The sequence below is a fragment of the Harpia harpyja genome, chromosome 1, assembly GCF_026419915.1.
Source record: "Harpia harpyja isolate bHarHar1 chromosome 1, bHarHar1 primary haplotype, whole genome shotgun sequence".
Classification (NCBI taxonomy): domain Eukaryota; kingdom Metazoa; phylum Chordata; class Aves; order Accipitriformes; family Accipitridae; genus Harpia; species Harpia harpyja.
Genome location: NC_068940.1, coordinates 3,813,311 through 3,837,500, shown reverse-complemented (window position 1 = coordinate 3,837,500; position 24,190 = coordinate 3,813,311). Strand labels below are relative to the sequence as shown.

Below are 24,190 nucleotides of genomic sequence, written 5' to 3'. Positions count from 1 at the left end.
GGATCCCTTTTTTAAACATAAATGCCGATTTTGTGCCAAGGTCTTTGGAAGTGACAGTGCTTTACAAATTCACCTCCGCTCGCATACAGGCGAAAGACCTTTTAAATGTAACATATGCGGAAACCGCTTTTCCACAAAGGGCAACCTGAAAGTTCATTTTCAGAGGCATAAAGAGAAATACCCTCATATTCAGATGAACCCTTATCCTGTTCCAGAATACCTCGATAATGTGCCCACCTGCTCTGGAATCCCCTACGGGATGTCGCTGCCCCCCGAAAAGCCGGTCACGACGTGGTTAGACAGCAAACCTGTTTTACCGACCGTCCCGACTTCCATCGGGCTCCAGCTGCCCCCCACTATACCCAGTGTGAACAGTTACGGAGATTCTCCAAGTATCACTCCTATGAGCAGGTCACCCCAGAGGCCTTCCCCTGCCTCCAGCGAATGCACTTCTCTATCCCCGAGCCTCAACACTTCTGAGTCGGGCGTTCCGGCGTCTGCCGAATCCCCGCAGCCCGTTCAGAGTGGCTCATCTCTGACCAAGGCAGAACCTGTCACTCTGCCTCCCACGAGCACGCGGCTCGGGGACCTTTCTGCAGGTGGGCAAGTTTCCACAGCTTCCACGTCTTCAATTCCTACTGCTGTTACGGACAGCAGCGCTGCAACAAGCCTCCCAAACCCTGTGCTTCCAGCAGTGTCCGACCAGTTTAAGGCAAAGTTCCCGTTCGGTGGTCTGCTAGACTCTATGCAAACGTCAGAAACCTCAAAACTACAACAGCTAGTGGAGAACATTGATAAGAAGATGACGGATCCGAATCAATGCGTCATTTGTCACCGTGTGCTTAGTTGTCAGAGCGCTCTCAAGATGCATTACAGAACGCATACAGGAGAAAGACCATTTAAATGCAAAATTTGTGGACGTGCCTTTACTACGAAAGGCAATCTAAAAACACATTTTGGAGTTCATCGAGCGAAGCCACCACTTAGAGTACAGCACTCGTGTCCCATTTGTCAGAAGAAATTTACAAATGCGGTTGTTCTTCAGCAGCACATTCGTATGCATATGGGCGGGCAAATTCCAAACACGCCACTACCAGAGGGCTTCCAGGACGCCATGGACTCAGAGCTTTCGTACGATGAGAAGAACGTTGACACGCTGAGCAACTTCGACGATGACATTGATGAAAATTCTATGGAAGAGGACCCGGAGCTAAAGGACACGGCAAGCGACTCATCCAAACCCCTTATCTCTTACTCTGGGTCATGTCCTTCTTCGCCACCTTCTGTGATCTCCAGTATTGCTGCTTTGGAGAATCAAATGAAAATGATTGATTCTGTCATGAACTGTCAGCAGCTGACCAGTTTAAAATCCATAGAAAATGGATCAGGGGAAAGTGACCATTTGAGCAATGACTCCTCGTCAGCCGTCGGTGATCTCGAAAGCCAGAGTGCAGGCAGCCCTGCAATGTCAGAGTCTTCTTCCTCCATGCAAGCTTTGTCTCCTGTAAATAGCAATAGTGAAAGTTTCAGATCAAAGTCCCCAGGTCTCAGTAACCAGGAAGAGCCACAAGAAATACAATTAAAGACAGAAAAACCAGACAGTCCACCACCCGCAACTGAAAATGGAGGCGCATTAGATCTGACATCCACCAACCCGGGAAGACCGGTCATCAAAGAGGAGGCTCCTTTTAGCCTGCTGTTCCTGAACAGAGAACGTGGTAAGTTTAAAAGTACTGTTTGTAATATCTGTGGCAAGCCTTTTGCTTGTAAGAGTGCATTGGAAATTCACTACCGCAGCCATACTAAAGAACGTCCATTTGTTTGTACAGTCTGCAGTCGTGGGTGTTCCACTATGGGTAATTTAAAACAGCACTTACTGACGCACAAATTAAAAGAGCTGCCTTCTCAGTTATTTGAACCCAACTTTACTCTAGGTCCCAGCCAAAGTACTCCTAGCCTGGTCACCAGTACAGCACCTACCATGATCAAAATGGAAGTGAATGGTCACAGCAAGCCGATCTCTTTGGGTGAGGTTCCCTCGCTTCCAGCTGGAATCCAGGTTCCTGCTGCACCACAGACAGTGATGAGTCCGGGGATCACCCCTATGCTGGCACCCCCCCCTCGCCGGACTCCCAAGCAGCACAACTGTCAGTCGTGCGGGAAGACCTTCTCCTCAGCAAGTGCACTGCAGATACACGAGCGCACCCATACCGGTGAAAAACCGTTTGGTTGCACAATCTGTGGTAGAGCTTTTACCACAAAGGGGAATCTTAAGGTAAGAGGCCAAATCAAACTGTAAAGGCTCGGGGGGGGTTTAAGGCACTGTACGTGAACTGAGCAGGTTTTTGGGGCTACGTGGTTGTCCCAAAGACAGGAGAGAAGGGAGCTTCAAGGAAATGCTTGCTGTACGGTGGTGGTTAGCGTGCTTCCGCTGCGTTGAAGATAGGGACTGGAAAGCGGCTGCGCAATGACGCCAACTCTAAAACTGGGTCCGGGTGTACGTGCACGCACGTTGTCGTTCTCCTGACGGACGTGACGGCACACGCAGTCCGCTGATGGATGTGTTCTGGCAGTTCTTGTGGACCATCAGTGCAAAATAACCTCGCTATAAACCAGAAACGCAGAGCTTCCTCAGCTCCTTGGGTGGCTCTCAAATTTCCATTTCTATTCTGCTTTGCAGCCATTGCAGACTAGAAAGCTGTTTCCCACTGATTTACAGGGAGTTACTACAGGACTGACGCCTCTTATTCCCACAGTCTGGTTAACCATCAGGACACAGCCTGGGGAATACATTTTAAAATGTCCTTTTTAAAAATGTTAGATTTAGCAAAATAACCGATGCCTCTGACGTGAGATAAAGTATTCTGAAAATAGACAAGACGTAAAAAGGGGAAGGGCAGAAAAATCCACCCATCTCCTAGTCCAAGTAATGTCCTTCATTATCTACAGCGTGTGAGGACTTTCAGCTTGCATGTGAAATTGTCTAACCTAGGAGGATATGTACTCTTTATTGTCGCGGCGCTGCGTTTGTTTTCACTGAGAAGAAACAAATGCACGTGGAAAAATTACTACGGAGCTGGGTTTTCTTTGTATAGGTTGACCGGGCCTTAGAACTCTGTCTTAACTGGAATTGATTTGTTTTCAATGCGAATTAAAAGGCATTTTTTTAAAAAAAGCGAGCGATACTGTAAGTAACAGCATTTCAGGCCAGCCACCTCACCAGGCCGTGCTAACTTGGGGGTGCTTCTTGTCCCGGTTTGCTCCGCAGGTTCACATGGGAACTCACATGTGGAATAATGCCCCCGCGCGCCGCGGCCGCCGCCTCTCCGTGGAAAACCCCATGGCTCTGCTCGGCGGCGACGCGCTCAAGTTCTCCGAGATGTTCCAGAAGGATTTGGCAGCTCGGGCCATGAACGTTGACCCCAATTTTTGGAACCAATACGCTGCAGCTATCACTAACGGACTTGCTATGAAGAACAATGAGATTTCTGTCATACAGAACGGCGGCATTCCCCAGCTCCCCGTAAGTCTAGGCGGAGGTGCCATCCCGCCTCTAAGTAACCTTACCGGTGGCATGGACAAAGCTCGCACGGGCAGCAGCCCTCCCATTGTCGGTCTGGACAAAGCAAGTTCTGAAACGGGAGCCAGTCGTCCATTCACCAGATTTATTGAGGATAATAAAGAGATTGGCATAAATTAAAAGCATTCATTCCGAATAACTGTTGGACCGCTACTCGACACAACACTTGTCCTGTTCCATGTACAGCTTTTGAAGCTAAGCGTTAGTTTCCTGACCTAAACGCATAGGTTCCCTTTAAAGTTTTACCCATAGCAGAAATACATAACTTTGTGGCTGCTGAAAAGTTGTCTTGCAAGATCTGCATGGTACTTCTTTCAACAGTGAGTTTGACTGTTACTGAGAACTTTGAAACCTTTTAATTTAACAGAAAGCAAACAAACAAATCACGGGATAACTTCATTAGAAACAGAAAGAGGCTAGTCTGCGTCCACTTCGCTTCTTACAAAACTTACCATCGCCTGAGAAAGGGGGGCTTCATTACGGCATTCTGTCACACTTATTTGCTGGTTTTGTTCAAATTAGTTAGCAACTTGGACTATGTTTTTAGGAATCTTAATCTTAAATAAGTGATTTAGTACCCCAATGCTGTGTATTATTACAGTATCCTTGTCTGTAGTATTTATAATGTTAAGATTATGCGGGTAACAGACAATATACTAGCCCCAAACTTAAATGAAGCTTTTGTACTGCAAAATACATCTGGCTATGTGATTCTTCTTTTTTTTTTTTTTTTTTTTTAAAAGCAAGTTTTGTTTTCCTATAAATAAGTGGTTTATTTCAATGCAGGCAAAATTGTGAAGTTTTATTGGGAAAGATAGCATGCTTTTCATGTGCAAGTACCTGTCAGTAACAAACCTTTTTTTTATTTAAATATTTGTAGCTGCTATGTGGACAGTTGTTCTATTAAATGAAAAAAAAAATGTAGTGTGGACTTTAGCTCAACGATTGGAAAACAAGTTACAGACAAACCTTAGCACCATAAATTATTCACAACATTATAAACAGTTGTGAGTAAATACTCCATGTTATCAAAGCTGTACAATAAAAAGGTAATGTTTGTATAATGTGGTTGCAAACTCTTAATTTATACTATTGCACTTTTAGTATTTTGTATTAGGGAGGTTTGTCTATAATTTGAAACTGAACAAAGATGTAAACTATTTTATAAATAGTACTTTGACTTAAGGAATAAGGAGGAGAACCCTGTTGCAGTTTCTCGTTTTATTTTAAGGTCAAACAATGAGAGATCTCTATTAACTAAGCAGAAAAGCCGCAGAGAACTGTCAGATCCTTAGGAAATATGGGGCCTGCCATTTCTTAAATGGAAATGATTCATTTAACTTTTCTACAAAGCCCACTTAAAATCGTGACCACCCCCGACAGAATTCTGATACATTTATCTTAGGAGTGTGATATTAATACAAGTCTAGGATAGAGGAAGGAGAACATTGTGTAGGTTTAATTTTACTGTAATCTGTTCTGTCTCTTTCACACATACCCACAAGAAAGATGTCGACTGCCTAATAACACGGGAACAAAATAATAACTTTTGGGCAGCGCGAGCAGTAGTAATACAGAAATATTCTGTATCTATTTCCAACTCTTGCTGATTATCTTCTCAGATTGCTCCAAAGCACAATGTACTCTGATTAATCGAATATAATTTTATGTTGATTGCGTTGTTTAAATTACACCGAGTCAATAAAGGGAATGGTTCCACTCGTAAGCTAGGCTGGGGATGCTGAGGAGACTGGGGCTTAATCAAAACTTGAAGAGTAAACGTTTTGTGTACTACCTCATTTTTGTGCATTACAAGCATGGTGGAGTTGACACTATGAACTTCGGTCCAGCAGAATTGCTTGAGGGACATTATGGGTAGCTGGGTAACAGCGCAAGGAGTTTTATGCCCCTGAAGAACGAATCAGACAGTGAGGTCTTCTCAGTTGAGACTGAAAAATAGGACAATCTTTCTTATACAACAAAAACCATTACTGTAAGAGGATGGACTATTTCTGCCATCATGTAATGGAGTGAAAAGAGGTTCAAAGACTTATTAGCTGTTTGTTTCTATTGGAAATGAACAATGAACTCCACAGCTCCATTTTCTACAGTGATGAGATAGAGATATATAGATATATATCTCTCTCTATATAAGCAAAATTATATATCTGTAACACCTCTACAATGTAACATCGTTTTTGCCACAGTGTGTGGGTGGTTAGGGGTGTTTCCAAGCATTGAAAAAAAAAGAAAACTGAGGTGGCTTAATGTTGCTGTATTTCAGCAATTGAATGTTTTTATTTATCTGTGTCATTTTTGGTGTGACTTTTTTTTTGGTTAGTATTTGGTACCATGTAGTGTTATCTCTATTCCCTAAAGGATGTGTATAACTTAAAAAAAGAAAGGAAAAAAAAAAAAAGAGAAGAAAAAATGAAAAAGGAAAAAAAAGAAAAAAGATGTAAAGTGTTGTAAATAAGATGGTTGATGATGGTACAGTAAGACTGACCCCATTTTGTATTCAGGGTTAGGTCATTCCTCTCTGCATGGTGAAGAGAGACACTATTTTTATACTGCGATACCATGTAGGGCTAGGAGCCTCCCTGAACCAGCTGGGAATTGTTACCTAGATCCAATATTTTTTATTATTAAATCTTGTTGGCTTGACACATCTACTGATTGAAATGGATGTCTTAGTCTAGGTTACTATTTTTGTCATATGGAATTGAATAAAATGCAGGATGTAATATTATTTCTGAATTGCGTTCCTTGATTATTCTAATAACAGAGCAAGATATGAGACTAAGGTCACTCGTGGTAGATTGGTGTCAATGACTTCTAATCATCGCATCTGAAAATCGGAATAAGGTCGACACCGTATATTCAAATGCTATTCTAATATATATTAACAGTGCAAAGGGGTAGAATTATTAAAGTCTCTTTTCCAATGAAAATAAATTGTAAGAGCATTTCTCGCAAGACAGTAGAACAAAAAAAAACCCAAACATTTTGGAGGGGGGAAAACAGCCTTTGGAAGGACTACTGTTTCAAATTGACTGCTTTCTGAACACTTATCTGTCTACCAAAAAAAAGCCTCGCTTTCATGTTGTTTAAACATCTGCCTAATATTCACGATACACTGCATGATAAAATTTGGGGACAAATTTATCAGGAGCAGTGCAAATTCTAAAATACAAAAAAAAAAAAAAAGAAAAAGAAAAAAATTGACAACTCGCATCCGTTCATTCCAAATGACATAACGTGTACGTTTAAACCCATGGCTTTGTTTCTTCTTTTTTTCCAAGACCTTAATTTATCAAAGCATGTCTAACTTTAACCAAATTATTTTTTCACGTTGATTTAAATGAAAGTATTTACATTCTTAAGGTTAGGCATGTGATTAAGTATCTCCTGCAAAAAAGCTGTATGTTTGAGTAACCTTCAAGCTGTTATAATCCGGTGATGAATGCCTGCTGCATTTAAAACGGACGAAAGATAAATAAAAGAGAAAAATCTGTATTAATCATCTTTCAGTGGCCTTGTTATGAAGATACTCTGTTTTGTAAGACCTACCCAAAGAAGGTACGAGTTTCCTCTGGTGACTCAACAACAATAGGTTTGTGCTTGTGTTCCTGCACGCACAGCCCTGAGCCTCGCTGACAGAAAACATGATATGCAAAAGAGAAGGGAAGCAAAGGAGCGCTGATAGTTATGGTTCTGTTGAAAACACAGGAGGAAAATTATCTGCCTTCCCCTCCTCCCCCCAAAAAAGGATGAAAGCAGAATGGTATCTATTTTTAAATATGTATGGGTTATTTTTTTTATTATAGGAAGACGTTAAATAATAAAATGTGCTACACAGATAAAAATGGTCAAAGTCTGCTGAATTACAGATGTTTAAAAATAGAGCCACGTAGGAACTCCATATAATCAGAAAAATTGCCGGTTATGTTTTTTTGAGGGGAGGGTTATTTTCCAACTTGAAAATTCCAGCAAGGCTTTCAAACTGTTCACTTGTATTTTTCCCATGAGTTATTAGAAAGAGAGAATTTATGACAAATGATTGACATAACTACTTTTTTGCCCACGTTTCTTTTCCTTTTTGTATATATTAGCCCTCAATATATTGTCTGTTCCTTTACCTGTTTTGTCCTTTCTATCTTGGCAAATACTTTGTTTTTCTAAAGCTGCATTTGTGCTGTATTTATGTTGCCTTTAATTTACTTCTCTGCATGTACTCTCTCGTTTGGAAGATACCGTGTTTTATTTTTTTCCTTTTTCTCTAATTCTGCAGAAGTTAAAAGAGCTGCCCGGTTTTTTTTACAACTATGTGTAACGCTAGCATAACGAATGATGAAGTCGCCAGTGGTGTGATCAGGTACGTGCGTAGCTCACAGGATTTGCTAACAAACATGCCGTTCGCACTCTTTCCTCCAGATGAAGGCATGAAGTTTGTTAGCGTTGCTGGTATAAGGTAGCCACAGATGGTCAGGAGGGTGGAAGTCCTGAGCCTAACTTCACTGCGCCTGCTTTTACACCACTGAAACTCCACGGGCTTCAGTGGAGATACGCCGGGTTTATACTGGTGCAAGAGGGACTGCTTCCAGGTTCAGATGACTTGCTTTGCTTTACATGTCATCAAAACAACGGCTAGCTACAGAGTATATTAAAAGTACGTCTAGGCAAAAGCATTCCGGACTTTATTTTTAAAAAGAGGGAAAAGAGAATACATATATTTTAGTACATACCGCAGGATTATCTCGGTTTTAAAGGAGGTCCTGAAAGCTAAATAAAAAAAAAAATGACTGTGCCCCTTAATATAGAATTCGATGTCATCATATGAATAAGCAGTCCTTTTTCACATAAATGATTAAAAGAACCTGTAACTTTTATCCATAAACGTAGAAGATGATTGTGAGACTCTTGCTATGGCTCTGCTCCACAAGGTAGGCACTCACAGGGAAATGCCTTCCCTTTGCAGATATTAAAGGTATCAGCAGATTTATGAAAAGAAAAACACATGTTTCTGCATGTCGCAGCACCAATGTATAGTATTTTATTTTTTCAGAAGGGAGAACGTCTCAATCAATTGACAAAGTGACAAAAGTGAAAGCCAACAGCTTCGGGCTGTGCCGCTGATGTATTTTAGGGATGTGGGCAAGTCACTAATTAGACTCTGATTCTGCTTGAGAATTACATACTTCTGGGGCCGCTGGGCATCAGGGAGTGGACTCCCCCTTGCAGAGTCAGCTAGCACCTTGTAGTATTGGGATGAGTTGCCCCATCAGTAAAGATGGGGTAAGACTTTTGTACCTACCTCACAGGGGTGTTGTGAGGAATAGTTTTATGTTTGTACAGTGTCTCAAAGATGGAAAATGCTTGGTATTATCGCTGATTTTAGAGAGTTTACAGTACATGTACTATTATTTATTATTTGTACTCCAGTAGTACCTATGGGCTCCAGTCAGGACTGAGAGGCCTTATCCTAAATGTTGTACCCTCACCTACTCGGGATTGATACAAAATTTTACTCAGTAACATTTTCCAAGGGAGGTATTTCATTATCCAGTATCGATTTGATTACTATAGGGTTTAATTCATTTATTTAGGTGTTCAAGTTGATTATCGGTTTTAGACCATGGCAGAGAATTACCTGGTATCACATTTTGTTTTGAGCTTGTATTGATTTTCAGAAAAAGTGCACCAATTTTCTATGGATAATCTAGAATCAAATCTTGCTATCAGTGGAATTCTACTGTACTTTTTGCTATTAAAGCTAAACGTTAAAATAAATGTGTGTGTATATATTATTATACACCAATATATAATATACATGTACCTATAAACATGTATGTTTTACATTTCTTTAGCTGCTTAGAATTAATTTCAAACTGTGTGTTGCCTATTTTGCTCAAGCATTATCCATTTCAGATGCAACTAAAACATCGTTAAATGGTGTTGGCCCTCAGTAAAGACACAGAAACTGGAAATCATGACAACAAAAGACATATTGTCACTCTGATTATATTTATGAAGGTTTGTGAGGAAAGTTTCTAAGTCTCAAATGTGTTAAAAACCTTCACTAAGTCATAAAAGTCTTTACTTAGATTATGTTGAAACAAACTATTATATCAGGATGAGTCACTCACTGTATATAAGTATGTTAAAATAAATAATTAAATCATTCCAAAGGTAATGCTTGCTATCATTTGGATGTTGAACAGAAAGCAATTTGTCTCCCAGATTGGCAAACTATATTTAATATTTTTTTACAGGTAAGAATTATCTGATTTACAATACTATGTTAAGCAACCTCTTTAGCAATTGTTCATGCACTAAATATATTAGCTCAATTAATTCTATTGATACTCTCGTCTTTTTTACTTGAATAGAAAGAAAGTTTTTGGTTTAGCTTTGTTTAAGGAGTCCTCAGTGATGTTACTCTCACCGATTTCCCTCAGGCACGTCATGGAGTAAAGGTATGAGCAATGGTGGGTGAATCCAGTCTAAAGAATCTCTTTCTTTTCCCTCCGGGAATTATTGACATCTCTCCACTGCCCCATTCTGGTTACCAGCCAACACGTCTGTAGGTTGTTGAGGTTCTTGTATGTCGATTAGCACTCGTGGCTCAGCCAGTTTTGTCAAACACTTGGCACTTGTTCTGCTACAACGCACACTTCATATGGGACCTATAGATGTACTAACATAAGTAACGTATTTAAGATGGGCTGGTGGTGGAGGGTGTAAGTGAACACCTCTGCTGGAATTCCTATGCCTCTACCTGTTGTGTGCAGCAAACGTGCGCATAAAAGGATGTGGTCATGAGGAGCTGTGGGCACATTTCCATTTGGTTTCTATCACTTTATACTCTGAATAATGTGCCTGCCCTAGGAGGTTTGGGCTTTTGCTTTTTTAAGCATTCCTAGTAAGAGCAGATATAAACAGATACCTCAGATGGGAACGCACCTTTTCAGGTAAGAGTTTGTAGGTAAAACTTGATTGGGATTTGCCTTTTCTTCTGCCCATTTTCTATTAAATTACTCTTCCGAACATAGCTTTCTAGATCACTTCACAGTTAGAATTTAGTCCTTCACCTAGGTTTTAGTCTGCCATCATCCCGTTCCAAACAGGTTTGCTGAAACCAACGGGATTTATATTAAGACATTAGCTAATGAAGCTAATGGGTAGCAGAATCAAGTTCCCTGTGCATTTTGGAAATCTGCTTAAAAGAAAATTCAGTTAAATCTTCAAACGGTTGCCTATGTATCTTGTGTCATTGAATGTGACATCTGTTCCAACATTTGGCAACAGTCTGGGTCAGACTGTGGTGCTTTCCCTTACACTGGGCAGCCCAGTGCTCCACAGTTTACCCTATGTGAACTAATAACACGTGCCAACCAGTATTACTCATTGAAAGGAAATTTTTTTAATATGTTATCAAGCATCCTACTACAATAGCTGCAATTCCAGCCTCACAGAAGGTAGATTAAATGAAGTTGGTTAGATTAAATGAAGTTGGTAGTCTCTGCAGCCTACAACTTTCCTCCTCCCCAACACCTACTATCTTCATGAAGCAGTTTGCCAGTGTTTCTTCTGTGATAATGTATCTTCTGTTTCTCTTCTGCAAAGTAGTGCTGCTATTGCTCATTTCTTTGGTTTCATTGTCTTCCTGTACACGGCCATGTTCTTCACGTGTTTCTTTTAAGGTAGTGTTAGATTTACCCAATGCACACATCTGTCCTTGTATTATGTTGAGATTAATTTCTTTTTTACTTCTGGGGCCAGGTCATGTCATCCGTACTCACATCTCCACTTAATTCCAATTCATTTCTCTTGTTGGGACTATGAGTAGAAGATATTGCACAGTATAACAAAATCCAGCACCCTGAAACTCGGAAGAATTTCAAAATGCTGGGATTACTGCACACTCACATACTGATGCATTCAAGTTTATTAGCCTCAACTTTGTGACTGTTACACGTATAACTAGTTCCACTCTTAGTTCCTTTATATCTGGAGACTGTTCCAGGCTGATCTTGGTTTTCCACACTTTTTTGAAATAACAGCATGTTAGTTTTCCCCAAAACCTGCATCAAAATTAAATTTACTTAGTGGCTAATGCTTTCTATGCAACAAGCAAATTGTAATAAGGAATAACCAAACCTTGCTATTGTTTCAATGGAACTACTCACATAAAATGCTGAGATGGAAGTAAAGCTCAAATGAGTACAGTAAGTAGCTTTTTCTTTCTGCCTTTATATCTCCAGTGCTAAATGGGAGAAAAATAAAAGGATCGCATACCACATGAAAAGCAACCAATATAGGTATCACGACAATAGCAGTGTTTAGCACAAACACGGGCACAATACCAGAATAAAAGACAACAGAAATTATAAGAATTTGACATACCAGCACCAGATTTTAAAAATATACATAATAAAGAAAAATAACCGTACTCCTACACAACTAACACCACAGATTTCCCTAATAATCATGAGCTTTATTTTTTCACAAGGATTCACTTCTCTGAAGTCACCAAGAGTGTCTGGGGGAAGCCGAGCAGCGTGCCCCTGGGTGCAGCTCCTCATTAGACTTTCCCGTCGGCTCAGGAAATGCTTATTCCCATCTGACAGGTTCAGTTGTTAAGGTGGGAGAACTCCTGAAACCAGAAGGATCGTCTTGTCGATGTTAGTGCGTGTGAATATCCCAAGCACATTTCCAGCTTACCTCTACTCCATGGTCTTAGGAAAAAAAGGAATATTTTAGTATTTCTAAAGCTTATCATAGGGCTCCAAAACAGGAATGGAAATGACCCTTAGCACATCCTGATAATTGCAGCTATAAAAGGCCTCATCCTAATCTCTTTTACGCAGCACAGATATTATTCTAATTTCTACAGACTCACTCCTGATTTACACTGGTATGAGCAAAATCAAACAGCCATAGTGACTGTATCATCCCCTTTTCATCAGAGCAAGACACTTGTCTTTTTTCTTAAACCATAAATTTTTCTGTGCACTTTTTCTGTTATGAGTCACAGTACATACCGGAACAAACATGCTATAATCAAGGTAGCAGGCTATAATCAAGCATGCTATAACAAGCATGCTATAATCAAGGTATACTACTGCACGTAAGAGACCTGGGCCCATTCTGGAGACCACCTGGCCTAGCAGAAGTTGCATCCATACCATTTCAAACCCTTTCACTCCCCTGAAAAAGGACATTTACATCCAAAGTGAATATTGGGATTCGCCCTTGGTCCCCAAATCCTGCCTGGGCATCGCGTGGGAGCGTGTCCCTCCGCTCATGCCAAATGGGATGGGGCAACCCCTGGTCTCCTGCCCTGGCCCTGGTCGGTTCGAGGAGACCGGCAAAGTCTGCGAGGGCAAACATTTCTATCCTGAGGAGGGAAACGTGCTTTTAGGTGGAGTCATTTTCCATCACGCCTTTGCGTAGCTGTACTTTTAAAGCCGCTGGAATTAATTCTTTATCAGACCGCTCCTTTCGGCATCTTTCTTTTTTGCCATTAGGAATTTGACTCCTTTTACATGGTTTCATAGTTCACGTCTCATGCTCCTGGGAATCTGTGCTTCTTCCACCAGCTCTCAGGTGGGAAAAGACAATTGCTTCTTGTAGGTTTTCTGAGGGGTTTCTCTAGATTCCGTGAAGCTGGCAGAACATCTTTTAGGCCCTGTTTATTCCTTATTTTATCTAGGTATGTTATCTAGCCCATTCTTGTTCCAGCAGAGGAATATACACACGGTTATTCAGGAATAATATTTCCTGAATACTTGTGTAGACAGAGTAGTCCCTTAAGTAATGAGTTCAATTAGGCTAAGATACACTATGTAGCAATTCAATAACAAAAGTCCTGGGAGGTAGGGGGAGAAGAGGCTTGCCAATTGCTTACACACAGTATGCTGGATGACAACTAAAGACTTCGTGCTGTGGCATATTTGGCACATGCTGGCCCACAGTTATGCCTAGTAACTCCCAAGGTTTGAGCAGTTCCTTACTAAGGTTTTAATCGAGAGGAAAAAAAAAAAAAAGCATGGTGTGAAAATTAGTAAGACAACAGGCTCCGTTTGAAATCTCTTTGGGGATGTTCAATCTTACAGAATATCAGCATTTAAGAAAATCAATTTATCTTCTATTTTTGCCTAAAAAAATGTCAATAGACGGTTTAATTTACCAATTCACTACCCTGACCACTGGCTGTTGGATTCAGAACTATAACTTAAAAAAACCCACTCTCAAAACCTGAAATGCATACAATTTTTCAGATTTGACTTGGGAATTACAATAGGTTCAGCATTTAATCTGCATTTTTCATTCCATTGTTAAAACATTTAAATATTCCTTCTAAGAAGGTCAATTAGCTGCATTTGAAATGGGCTAAATGTTCTACCATGTTCTTAAAATGATATACCTCCACTATATATTCTTCTGAGAGGATAATGCATTGCAAAAATACCTAGAAATCTTCTTTGGCTCTGCCTGTAGTCCAGTGAGACTACTCTTCTCAGTTCCCACTTCAAGTGCAATCCCCTCTTGAGGAACCTATCTTGTGAAATGTAGACACATTGCTCATTTTTTAGAGAAAAATCCTTTAAGATTTAAAGCCTACTTCAAATCATTATAATAACTCTTCAAATGAAAACAAAACCCAGAACCTAGCAACACTACACTAAAATAATATGGAATTGAAAGATTGTTATGCCAATACCTCAGAGTCATCTGCTCTTCAAGCTTCTGTTTTCGTGATAGCAATGGGATTGTGTCTGCCAGAGCATTAAGCATTCTTCTGCAGTTTCTGAGGAGGTGGCTGCCAGTCAGACCTCCTGCCTGCTGCTGGGGTTAAGTCTTCGGAGGCTTGAGATATTGATACGGATTTCTTAGCATTGATTTTTATGGTGAATGTTAAAATGTAAAGTTTCACTCAAATGCTTCAAATGAATTGCCTTGTTTAGCTGTCTTGAATCACAGAGTCAAAGGAAAAAATCGGCTAATTAAATAAGAGGCAAAAGCAGATTTCAGCTGCTGAAATCATGCCACAGCTAGGGAACCTGTGCTGAGATGCCATTCATGGTCTACAGAGGTTAGAACTTGCCCAGTGGGTTGGGATCCTTGAGCTGTACCATACCATACCTGATTGCTGAACAAAGCACCCAGTAGAACAGCAAGACCTTAACAGGGTGTTGGAAAACAGAAAAAAAGCCCCTGTTGCTCCACGGCGAGACAGAGATACGACTGTTCTTCTGAGCACGTCAAACTGATGCGCTACTGTTTTCATGATTAGAGCGTTACAACAGAGCTGGAGCTCTGCCAGTGATTTCGATATGGATTTTTCGTGTTTTGTTTTTAACTCATCTATACGTCAGTTCATTAACTTGAGGTAAGCTTTTCTTAGCTTATATTTTACTTTTGCTATCATTAGTCTAATAACTGGCTTCTTTCCATGTTATTTCGTACCCTGGCAAGTTGTACTTTTCTATTCACAGTACGTGTTACTGAATAACTAGCTGTAGCATAAGTGACAGCAGTCAGAGAAATAACAAACACCCATCACATTGCTGTTTTTATTTGTTTAGACATCAGATACTGTACTCCTTTATATTCTTACCTTTGGCTGAACAGGGTAGGTTTTTCTCCATTTCTTTCTTTCAGTGTACACCTTTAAGTAGGGCACAGACACTAAAATGACCTTGTATTTGATAGCTGATGTCTGCTCTGAAACCAGACAAACTCCCACTAGCTTGTACCCAAGTCTGAAGTTCGTATTTCTCCTGGAGTGATGTATCCACATTATATATTCTTCCAGGAGTTATTCTGTGGTTAATATATAGGAACTGGGAGTGTATTCTCTTCTCCCAGAATGATTCTGAGATTTTAGTCACTTATTAAAACCTTGCTATCAAAATTATCAGAAAAGGTTGTTTAAAGTTATAGCAAAAACTGGAGGCAATAACTGGCATAAAGTGATGTGGGCAGCCTTACCACAGTGCAGAATTAATTAAGCAGATGACAAGAAAGGTGCACGGGAGGAGACAGAGGAAGAGAAGGAAGGAAGGGAGGAAATGGAAGGGTGATATAAAGAAGTGATGTAGAGCTATCTGGGCTGTTACACATTTAGGAAAAAAGTCTTTTTTTATACAATGTCTACAAAGAATACAAGACAGCAGAAGTAATACATGGTGCATATACATTGCATGTGGACTGCATGCTTTTTTCATTGTTTTTAACTGCTTAATTTTACTTATATGTCTTAAGACAAACCTTACTTACAATTTGTTACTTTTCTTCAGTATTTCACACTCTGAAAATCACTCATTTGTAATTATCAGCCCTGTTTTTGCCTCAGTGTCAAACTTTAAAGCAGTAATTGCTCCACTGACTGCTATAAATGTTGGCCTATTGCAAGTTACAGTAGTACAGTAACAAATTACGTGGGCTTATTCTGAACATATAAAGTGCATCTCAGCTAAACAAAGCACTTATCCAGGACCATCAGCAGCACTTCAGGACCCATTGCCTGTGTTCTGGTCTCACAAAATTCACCTTTCAGCCCTACTGCAAGGCTCAACTGCTGCTGTAACCATGCAAACTGTGTATTTGATGGGTTGGTTGTAATTTGGCTTCATTTTCTTTGAAGAAGCTGGGTGGGCTTGCCGGGGGAAGTTCTTGAAGTGCTACTGAACAGATTCAAGGACAGTCTGAGGATGGGCAGACCAGTGGAGTCCAGCAGAGTCATCGCGGATCTGCTCAGCTTGCATCTTCGAGAGACCAAAAGGCTGAAGGAAGGACTGGGAAGCAGCCAGCCGTGCCTCAGAGGCGATGGAAAAAATGTCATAAGGATGTGGGGAAGCTCAGCAGAGCTTTCTGCTTCTCAGTTAGTAAACCGGCTGGAGTGGAGGGCCCACCTAGAAGGCTGCTGTAAGCAGAGAGAATTGAAGGGAACACAGTTTATTTTGTTTTCTCTAGCTCCTTTAAGGGTATTTTTCTATCTAAAAGCTTGTTGTGAGCATTTATTCAAATAAAACTTAGCTTTCCTGAGCTTAAAACTTGAGGTGGCGAAGAGGGTGGGGAGGAGGCAGGTCTGCCACGAAGCTGTAGTTGAAAGAGAGCCTTGCGACCTTCTGCGCGTCCACAACACTGCAGCTTTCTTAGGCCAACGCCAGCTCTAGCAGATGCTCTCTCTCCTCATTCATTCAGCCAGGGTACAAATCCAGCCGGAACGTAAGGCCGGTTTCTGCGCTGTTTTGAGCTTCTGCAGCTCCCAGTGTCTGCATCAGGTAGGGCAAGAAAGAAAGGAGGAAGGCTAACGTCTCTCCTAGAGAAAATAGTAGTGGTGGAGATCTGAGGTAGCAAAGAGGTGGATATGGTAGGGAGTATAATTCCCCATTAGTTGACATTGCCTATGCTTGGGCAGGAGGTGAAGGCATTTCTTCTGATACGCAGCTCATTGCAGTTAACTGCCTCCAGGCTGATTGCTGGCTTTCTGACAGTATTTGCAACTAATCAGCAAATGCCGTTGACGAAGAGCATGGCTCTCCACTCCCGTAGACCTTCTTCCCACGCAGAGTGGACTATAACTGAGCCTGTAGTTGCATTTGCTTTTACAGGGTGCCAGATACAATTTAAAAGCAGCGGTTGTAACTGATAAAGCAACAAACCGTTTGATTCCCGCGGAGCTTTCCTCAGCAAGCGCAGTGGCTGAGGGGTTGTGCTAAAGCCATCGCAGACACACCTGAGAAGGGGGGAGCAGGACGGGGGGACAGGATCAGACCTTCCACCTCTGAGTCTCCCTGCGTCCGGCTCAGTTCGCTTCGGAGGCATGATTCCTGTTGCTGCTCTTCCCTTCTGGGGAAGCATGGCTGGAGTAGCTGGGAATTGAAAAAGGTTGAAATTGGATGAAATGAAAGTGTTCTGGGCTGGGCAGATAGAATGGATTTACTTACAGGCATTGGCCAGCCCCGGTTTTGCACATGGGCAAGCATATTTTGTACCTGTACTCAAATCAGAATGATACATTTTAAAACTATATTTAAAGAAAGAGCAAATAATTGTTTAACTACCCCATTTCTGAAACACCTGTATTTTCTGCAGTGATGACTTGTGTTTTCCTATGCCACCAACATCTGAATTCAGCTGTCTGCGTTTTGCTTTCTTCCGTACCACTTGCTTATGCTGATTTTAGGATTGATCTGCCTATCTCATGCTATTGAGCTCCTGAATATCTGGGCATTTTCTACTCTCCTCCCCCACTCTTTTTTTCCCCTTTAGTTACTACTGCTGTTTGTGAACGATTATAACTCCACTTCTGCTGGTTTAATTAAATTTACCTATGGAAAACAAAGACATGAGATCTGGCAGTCAGGGAGCTCAGGGAGACAAGGTGGTCTGTTACTGAATAAAGTGATGCTTGAGAGGTGCTATTCTTTATGCATCATCATGATCATCAGATAAGGAAGAATCATATGACACATTGCACGAATGCTTTGAAGAAAGTGAAATTCTAATCCTTTCCCAACATAATCATAATGCTGTAAATGTATCCCTTTATATGGTGTAAAATTGATTTTTCTTTCCTGTTAACAGCTGTACAATTTCTGTTCTGCACACATTTTTCTTCAAAATTGCCTAGTTCCCTCTGAGTACATTGCTGTTCTTTCCCTCCTCCTTTCTTTAAACCCATTCATTTTTTATTTATTTTATTTGCCATCCTGACCCTTGGTAAGGTATAAATGATTATTCAGCAGTTGTGAGCTGTTGAATTACCCCTCTTTTGTTCCATGGTCTATTTTGTTGTTAGTGTACTCCATAGACGCCTTTGACTCTATTATCGCTGATATTGTTAATCTCTGGGCTACTCAAGATGAATTCCCAAACTGTATAAAGATGACATTGGTCTTTTCTATTCTTAAAAGACTAATTCTTTTGACAGAAATCCAGGAAACTTCAATCTGTGAATGAATAAGGTAAAAAGGACAGAGTAATGATGTGATACCTTTTATCACACTGACATTGTAACTTGATTCTATTATAACTACCCTTAGGAATCTAACTGATATCCTAGCCCAATAAAAAGTATGGCAGCCTTTATTTTACGTAACAAAAATCTAGCTTGTTCATGTACACTGCTGGACCTTAGCTGTCAGAATTTGGTCAAAGGAGTGCAAAGGGCTGTGCTCCGTCCTCAGAAATAACTTCTGTGCTTGGAAGCGTAAGAAGTCCCACAGATGTCCCATGATACGAGGAAATTTTAATGATAAAACTATCTTGATTGGGGAGGGGGCAAACTATCGTACTTCTGAGTTCTCACGGGGAGGCAGGTGTGCTGGAATAGAGGTGTCTTACAAATTCATGGGACTTTTTCAGCAGCTTGAACTGAAGTAAAGCCTATGGGTTTGTATTTTTCTTTAGAGGCCCAGTGAAAGGCCTCCACATATACATGGGTATATGTGTTTTGATCAAAAATGCCAAGGGCAGCACTCATCAGGATCTCAAGGGAGGTGACTACCCATAAACACTGCCTGCTTTCAGCACTGAATGCACTCTGATAGTTTAATGCTGTAAGGCTAAGGCACATGAAACATAGAATCATAGAATCGTTTAGGTTGGAAAAGACCTTTAAGATCATCGAGTCCAACCGTCAACCCAACACCACCGTGCCCACTAAACCATCTCCTGAAGTGCCACGTCTACGCGTTTTTTGAACACCTCCAGGGATGGCGACTCCACCACTTCCCTGGGCAGCCTGTTCCAATGCCTGGCAACCCTTTCAGTAAAGGAATGTTTTCTAATATCCAGTGTAAACATCCCCTGGTGCAACTTGAGGCCATTTCCTCTCGTCCTATCACTAGTTACCTGGTAGAAGAGACCAGCACCCACCTCACTACAACCTCCTTTCAGGTAGTTGTAGAGAGCGATAAGGTCTTTCTCCCCTCAGCCTCCTTTTCTCCAGGCTAAACAACCCCAGTTCCCTCAGCCGATCCTCATACATAGGCAAAAGGTGGATTTTTCCATCTAGTCACTAATCTCATTGTGGATTTAATACCACAACTCAATGCAAATGTGAATGTTAATTGTCCAAGACCATCTCTCACTTTCCTCCTGCTTTTCTAGCCTTCCACTCCTCAACCTCCCTGTAGACTTTTTGTTTCCTTGCCCATTCCCTGTTTACCTGCCACAACTCTCCCTAAACCTTGTCTGTCGCCTCACATCCCCCCTAAGCCCTGGCTCAATATCCAAACCTAACACCTGCCTTTATAAAGGAACGCCTTGCTCCCTCGGCTCTACTCACGCTATCTGCTAACGCAGGAGAAGTTGGGTATCTTTTAGACCAAGATTCACTCCCAGTTGCAGAGCTTCCAAGTGGATCTTCTGAGTGAACTAGTTATGGCCTTAGCCTGATTAGGTGGCTTGGATAGGACTTAGATACATGGCACGAAGGAGATTATTCAAAAAGGAGGATTAGACAGATAATAGCTAAATTGGCGGAGAGGCTAATCCTGTGCATGTGCAAGAGGGACAACTTCACTGTCGAGGGACTTTTCCCTCTCTCATCTGCATGGCTGCTGGGGTGAGATAGATGGGGAGGCTCATGAGACGAGATGGATGTGTGGAACGAAGCAGGGGTCAGGCACGGCTCTCTAACTCCTCCTGACGTCGCCAAATTAGGATGCTGAGTCCCACCGTTAGCCTTCACAGCACTCCTGAAATGGCAGTGGGCCTCACCTATTAGAGATGGATACAGGTACTGTACCAAGAGTCAATTTTTACTATTTAAAAAAATATACACCGATAGATTTGTATGTAATGTAGATATGTATCCACAGGACATTATAAGACGCTTTATGCCTCTACGGCTGTTTCATCTGTCTGAAACAAATTTGCCATGCTACTATAAAATAGTTATTTCTACTGCAGGAGCAAGAACAGCCAAGGATTTTCTTTTTTTTTTTCCTTTTTTTTGGGGGGGGGGCAGGGCGGTGGTGGTGGCATCACTAATACAGAAAAATTTAATGTTTGGCCATAGGTGCCTCAGTCACTTAGGACTTTCTGTAAGGCTAGAACATTGAGGCTTGTATTTGCTAAAAGGATCATATTCTTATGTTTTTTTAAAAAGACTTTTTACCTGTCTGTCTTTGACCATAGCCTCTTTTTATTTAGTATGACTCCTTTACCAATTTTTCTGACAGGGTACTGATCAGTGCACATTTTATTTGTCTAATACTCTTCACCTGTAGTTTTAGGAATTACCAGGATTTGGTCCTCATTGTTCCATGACGATCCTGGTCCTCTTTTTCCCACCTAATTTTCATTCCCTTCAAAGGACGCAATGTTTGTTGTTTTGCAATATTCTCTGTGCTATTCAACCATAGTTACCACGCACAATCATATTTATTTCATTTTATTTTTGGTTCTGGCTATTATTTGACTTGCCAATGCAGAGGTCTTAGGTATTATCTGTGGTATTTTCCTTCAGTGGCAATTCTTTTTGCCTTTCAGATAGCTGTTCATTATACGTTCTGCTCCAGGAGCCCACAGCACTTCATGCAGGTGTTTTATTAACATTTTAGGAAAGCAAAGAAGAGCTAAAACCAACTGGAATTCCACTCCAAATGTTTATTTTATTCTAACTGAAATAATCTGTGCAGTTTTTATTTACACACTTTCATATTATAAGCTTTCAGAGATCCTGAAAAATAAATGTTTTAATAGGTAGCCTCCCATGACACTGGCCCACTGAAATGGAGTGAGAACCTCTTCCTCCACGAGTGCAAAAATCTGTTGATTGGTCCATTTTTAATTTTTCTTTTATTCACTTTAGGGCAATGGATCTAATCTTTCAGGGTATTTTAAAATTTCAGCTGACTTGAAGTTAAGTTGCTCTTTCCAAATTAACGCCCCATAAATCAAAACATTGCCTTCAACTGCTGTTTGCAAGGTTTTGCCCCGTTTAACCCCATTCAGCCTTTGTGATCCCTGATTTCCTTTATCTCCCAACTAGTTGCATTGTAAATGCACTCGTGAAGTGAGATACGTTTGTGCACTGTTTACAGCACAATACGGTGCTATTTACAGTTAACCTGGGATTTTGAACTTTTTATACCTGGAGAAGGACCAAACCCAAGATCTCCAGAGAGACAAATTCATAATGCAGACACAGGTTCATGAGGTAGTGCTGAACCTGGCTTAGCCAAAATGAGCATGACCAAAGTCCACTAAAGTGACAAAATGGCTTTCCATGCATTTGAGCTTAAAGACACAATTGCATCAAGAAGTGCAATTAAGCTCTTATCACTTACAAGAAAGGCAGCAAGGCATATGACCCTGTGTTAAGCTAGGCTGTCATCTCAGAAATCTCTGTGTTGCTTTCTTGCTTGCTTTATACTATGAAAAAATAGAGGGGCTCAGTATCTCTTTCCGCTTACTTCTGGCCTTACTTTTGTGTTGGCTTCAAGGCAAGTCAGTGACTTGCTAAATCATCAGAACCATTCCCTAGATCACCTTTTTTTTCTAATCGGGTTGAACTCTCTTTAAATTGTGACAGAACTGCAACCTGGAGTGGGATGCTTGCATAAAGATAATTTCTAAAATGTAAACATGATGGATTCAATCTTAAAATTTGTGCCAAATTAAGCACATTAGGTTGTACTCCTTATGAGTCTTATTGACTTCTTTGTTATTTTTTCCAAGTGTATTGGCTTTGTGTGGCAAGGTTTTGGTAGCAGGGGGGGCTACAGGGGTGGCTTCTGTAAGAAGCTGCTGGAAGCTTCCCCTGTGTTCGACAGAGCCCATACCAGCCGGCTCTGAGATGGACCCGCTGCCGGCCAAGGCCGAGCCAATCAGCGATAGTGGTAACGCCTCTGTGATGATAACATTTTTAAGAAGGAAAAAAGTTGGGACGGATGTAAACGGCAGCCGGAGAGAGGAGTGAGAACATGTAAGAGAAACAACCCTTGGTGCAGACCCCCAGGTCAGTGCAGAAGGAGGGGCAGGAGATGCTCCAGGTGCCGGAGCAGAGATTCCCCTGTGGCCCGTGGGGAAGACCACGGTGAGGCAGGCTGTCCCCCTGCAGCCCAGGGAGGTCCACGGGGGAGCAGATCTCCACCTGCAGCCCGGGGAGGACCCCACGCCGGAGCAGGGGGATGTGCCCGAAGGAGGCTGTGACCCCGTGGGAACCCCGCGCTGGAGCAGGCTCCTGGCAGGACCTGCGGATCTGTGGAGAGAGGAGCCCACGGAGCAGGTTTTCTGGCAGGACTTGTGACCCCGTGGGGGGCCCACGCTGGAGCAGTCTGTGCCTGAAGGACTGCACACCGTGGAAAGGACCCACGCTGGAGCAGTTGGTGAAGAACTGCAGCCCGTGGGAAGGACCCACATTGGAGAAGTTCACGCAGGACTGTCTCCCGTGGGAGGGACCCCACGCTGGAGCAGGGGAAGAGTGTGATGAGCCCTCCCCCTGAGGAGGATGAAGCGGCAGAAAATAACGTGTGATGAACTGACCGTAAACCCCATCCCCGTCCCCCTGTGCCGCTGGGGGGTTGGTAGAGAATCCGGGAGTGAAGTTGTGCCCGGGAAGAAGGGAGGGGTGGAGGGAAGGTGTTTTGAGATTTGGTTTTATTTCTCATTACCCTACTCCGGTTGATTTGTAATAAATTGAGTTAATTTTCCCCAAACTGAGTCTGTTTTGCCCGTGACAGTAATTGGTGAGCGATCTCTCCTGTCCTTATCTCGACCCATGAGCTCTTTGTTATATTTTCTCTCCCCTGTCCCGCTGAGAAGGAGGGGGAGTGATAGAACGGCTCTGGTGGGCACCTGGTGTCCAGCCAGGGTTAACCCATCACACCAAGTCACCAGGTCTTTGCTCACTCAAGAAATAAATACACCTAATTATTGTGCTGTGGAGGAAAGAGTTTCCGTTTTTGAAGTTATCCTGACTGACAATAAAACAGCAGTGCTTCTCAGAGAAAACAGCCAAAAGCATTGTCTTCATTCTGCTATTGCATTTTCTATGTGCTTGGTTTTGAATTGTAATTATTTCCTTGATTTTTAGACTGGATCTACTTGTCTATATTTACCCACGCTCAGACTTGTCTGTTTTTGTTTGAGTCACATTACACCTAACATTACTGAAAATATAAGCCCAATTTTACTTCAACTACTGTTTTCCTTCTTTCCTAATCAGGCTTTTTTCATTTTTGTGGCTGCTGTTTGCTCCCCTTTACTACTATAGACTGTTGAAATATTTTCTCTTTGTCCCCACACAGCCTTGTCTCACTCTTTTTCTTTGCTGTGTCCACTTCCATGGTACTGACGGCATCCAAACTGTCTTCCTTCACTTCTTCCCACTCTTGACTTATTGCCACTGAGCTGGCGGGCTTGCTTCTCTGGGTGTCTTCTGTGTCCTGTCTTCTCTGTCTGCCCCAGCTTTGTGACCTTCTTGAGGCATAGGCTTTGTTTGGGTCACTGAGATAGGGAAAATATTATTTAATATATTCACAGATTTCAGTGAGACCCTTAATCTTGGGGTGGCCCATCTTGGGATAGGCTTTTTCCTACCATTTGTAAAAAAGTATTTAAGTAATATAGATTACCTGAGGGTGA

General features: G+C 41.7%; 1 protein-coding gene across 2 annotated transcripts in view; it reads left to right on the top strand.

Annotated features, from left to right (window-relative positions):
- The window catches only part of SALL3 (spalt like transcription factor 3), a 25,530-nt gene extending 16,160 nt beyond the window's left edge, over nucleotides 1-9,370 (top strand). For both annotated transcript variants that reach the window (XM_052802966.1, XM_052802878.1), the window contains exons 2-4: nucleotides 1-1,718; nucleotides 1,935-2,275; nucleotides 3,269-9,370. The exon at nucleotides 1-1,718 is cut by the window's left edge. In XM_052802966.1, the coding sequence (XP_052658926.1) occupies nucleotides 1-1,718; nucleotides 1,935-2,275; nucleotides 3,269-3,700 (2,491 nt within the window). In that variant the 3' untranslated portion in view covers nucleotides 3,701-9,370. The remainder of the gene's footprint in view (nucleotides 1,719-1,934; nucleotides 2,276-3,268) is intronic.
- The last annotated feature ends 14,820 nt before the right edge of the window (nucleotides 9,371-24,190 follow it).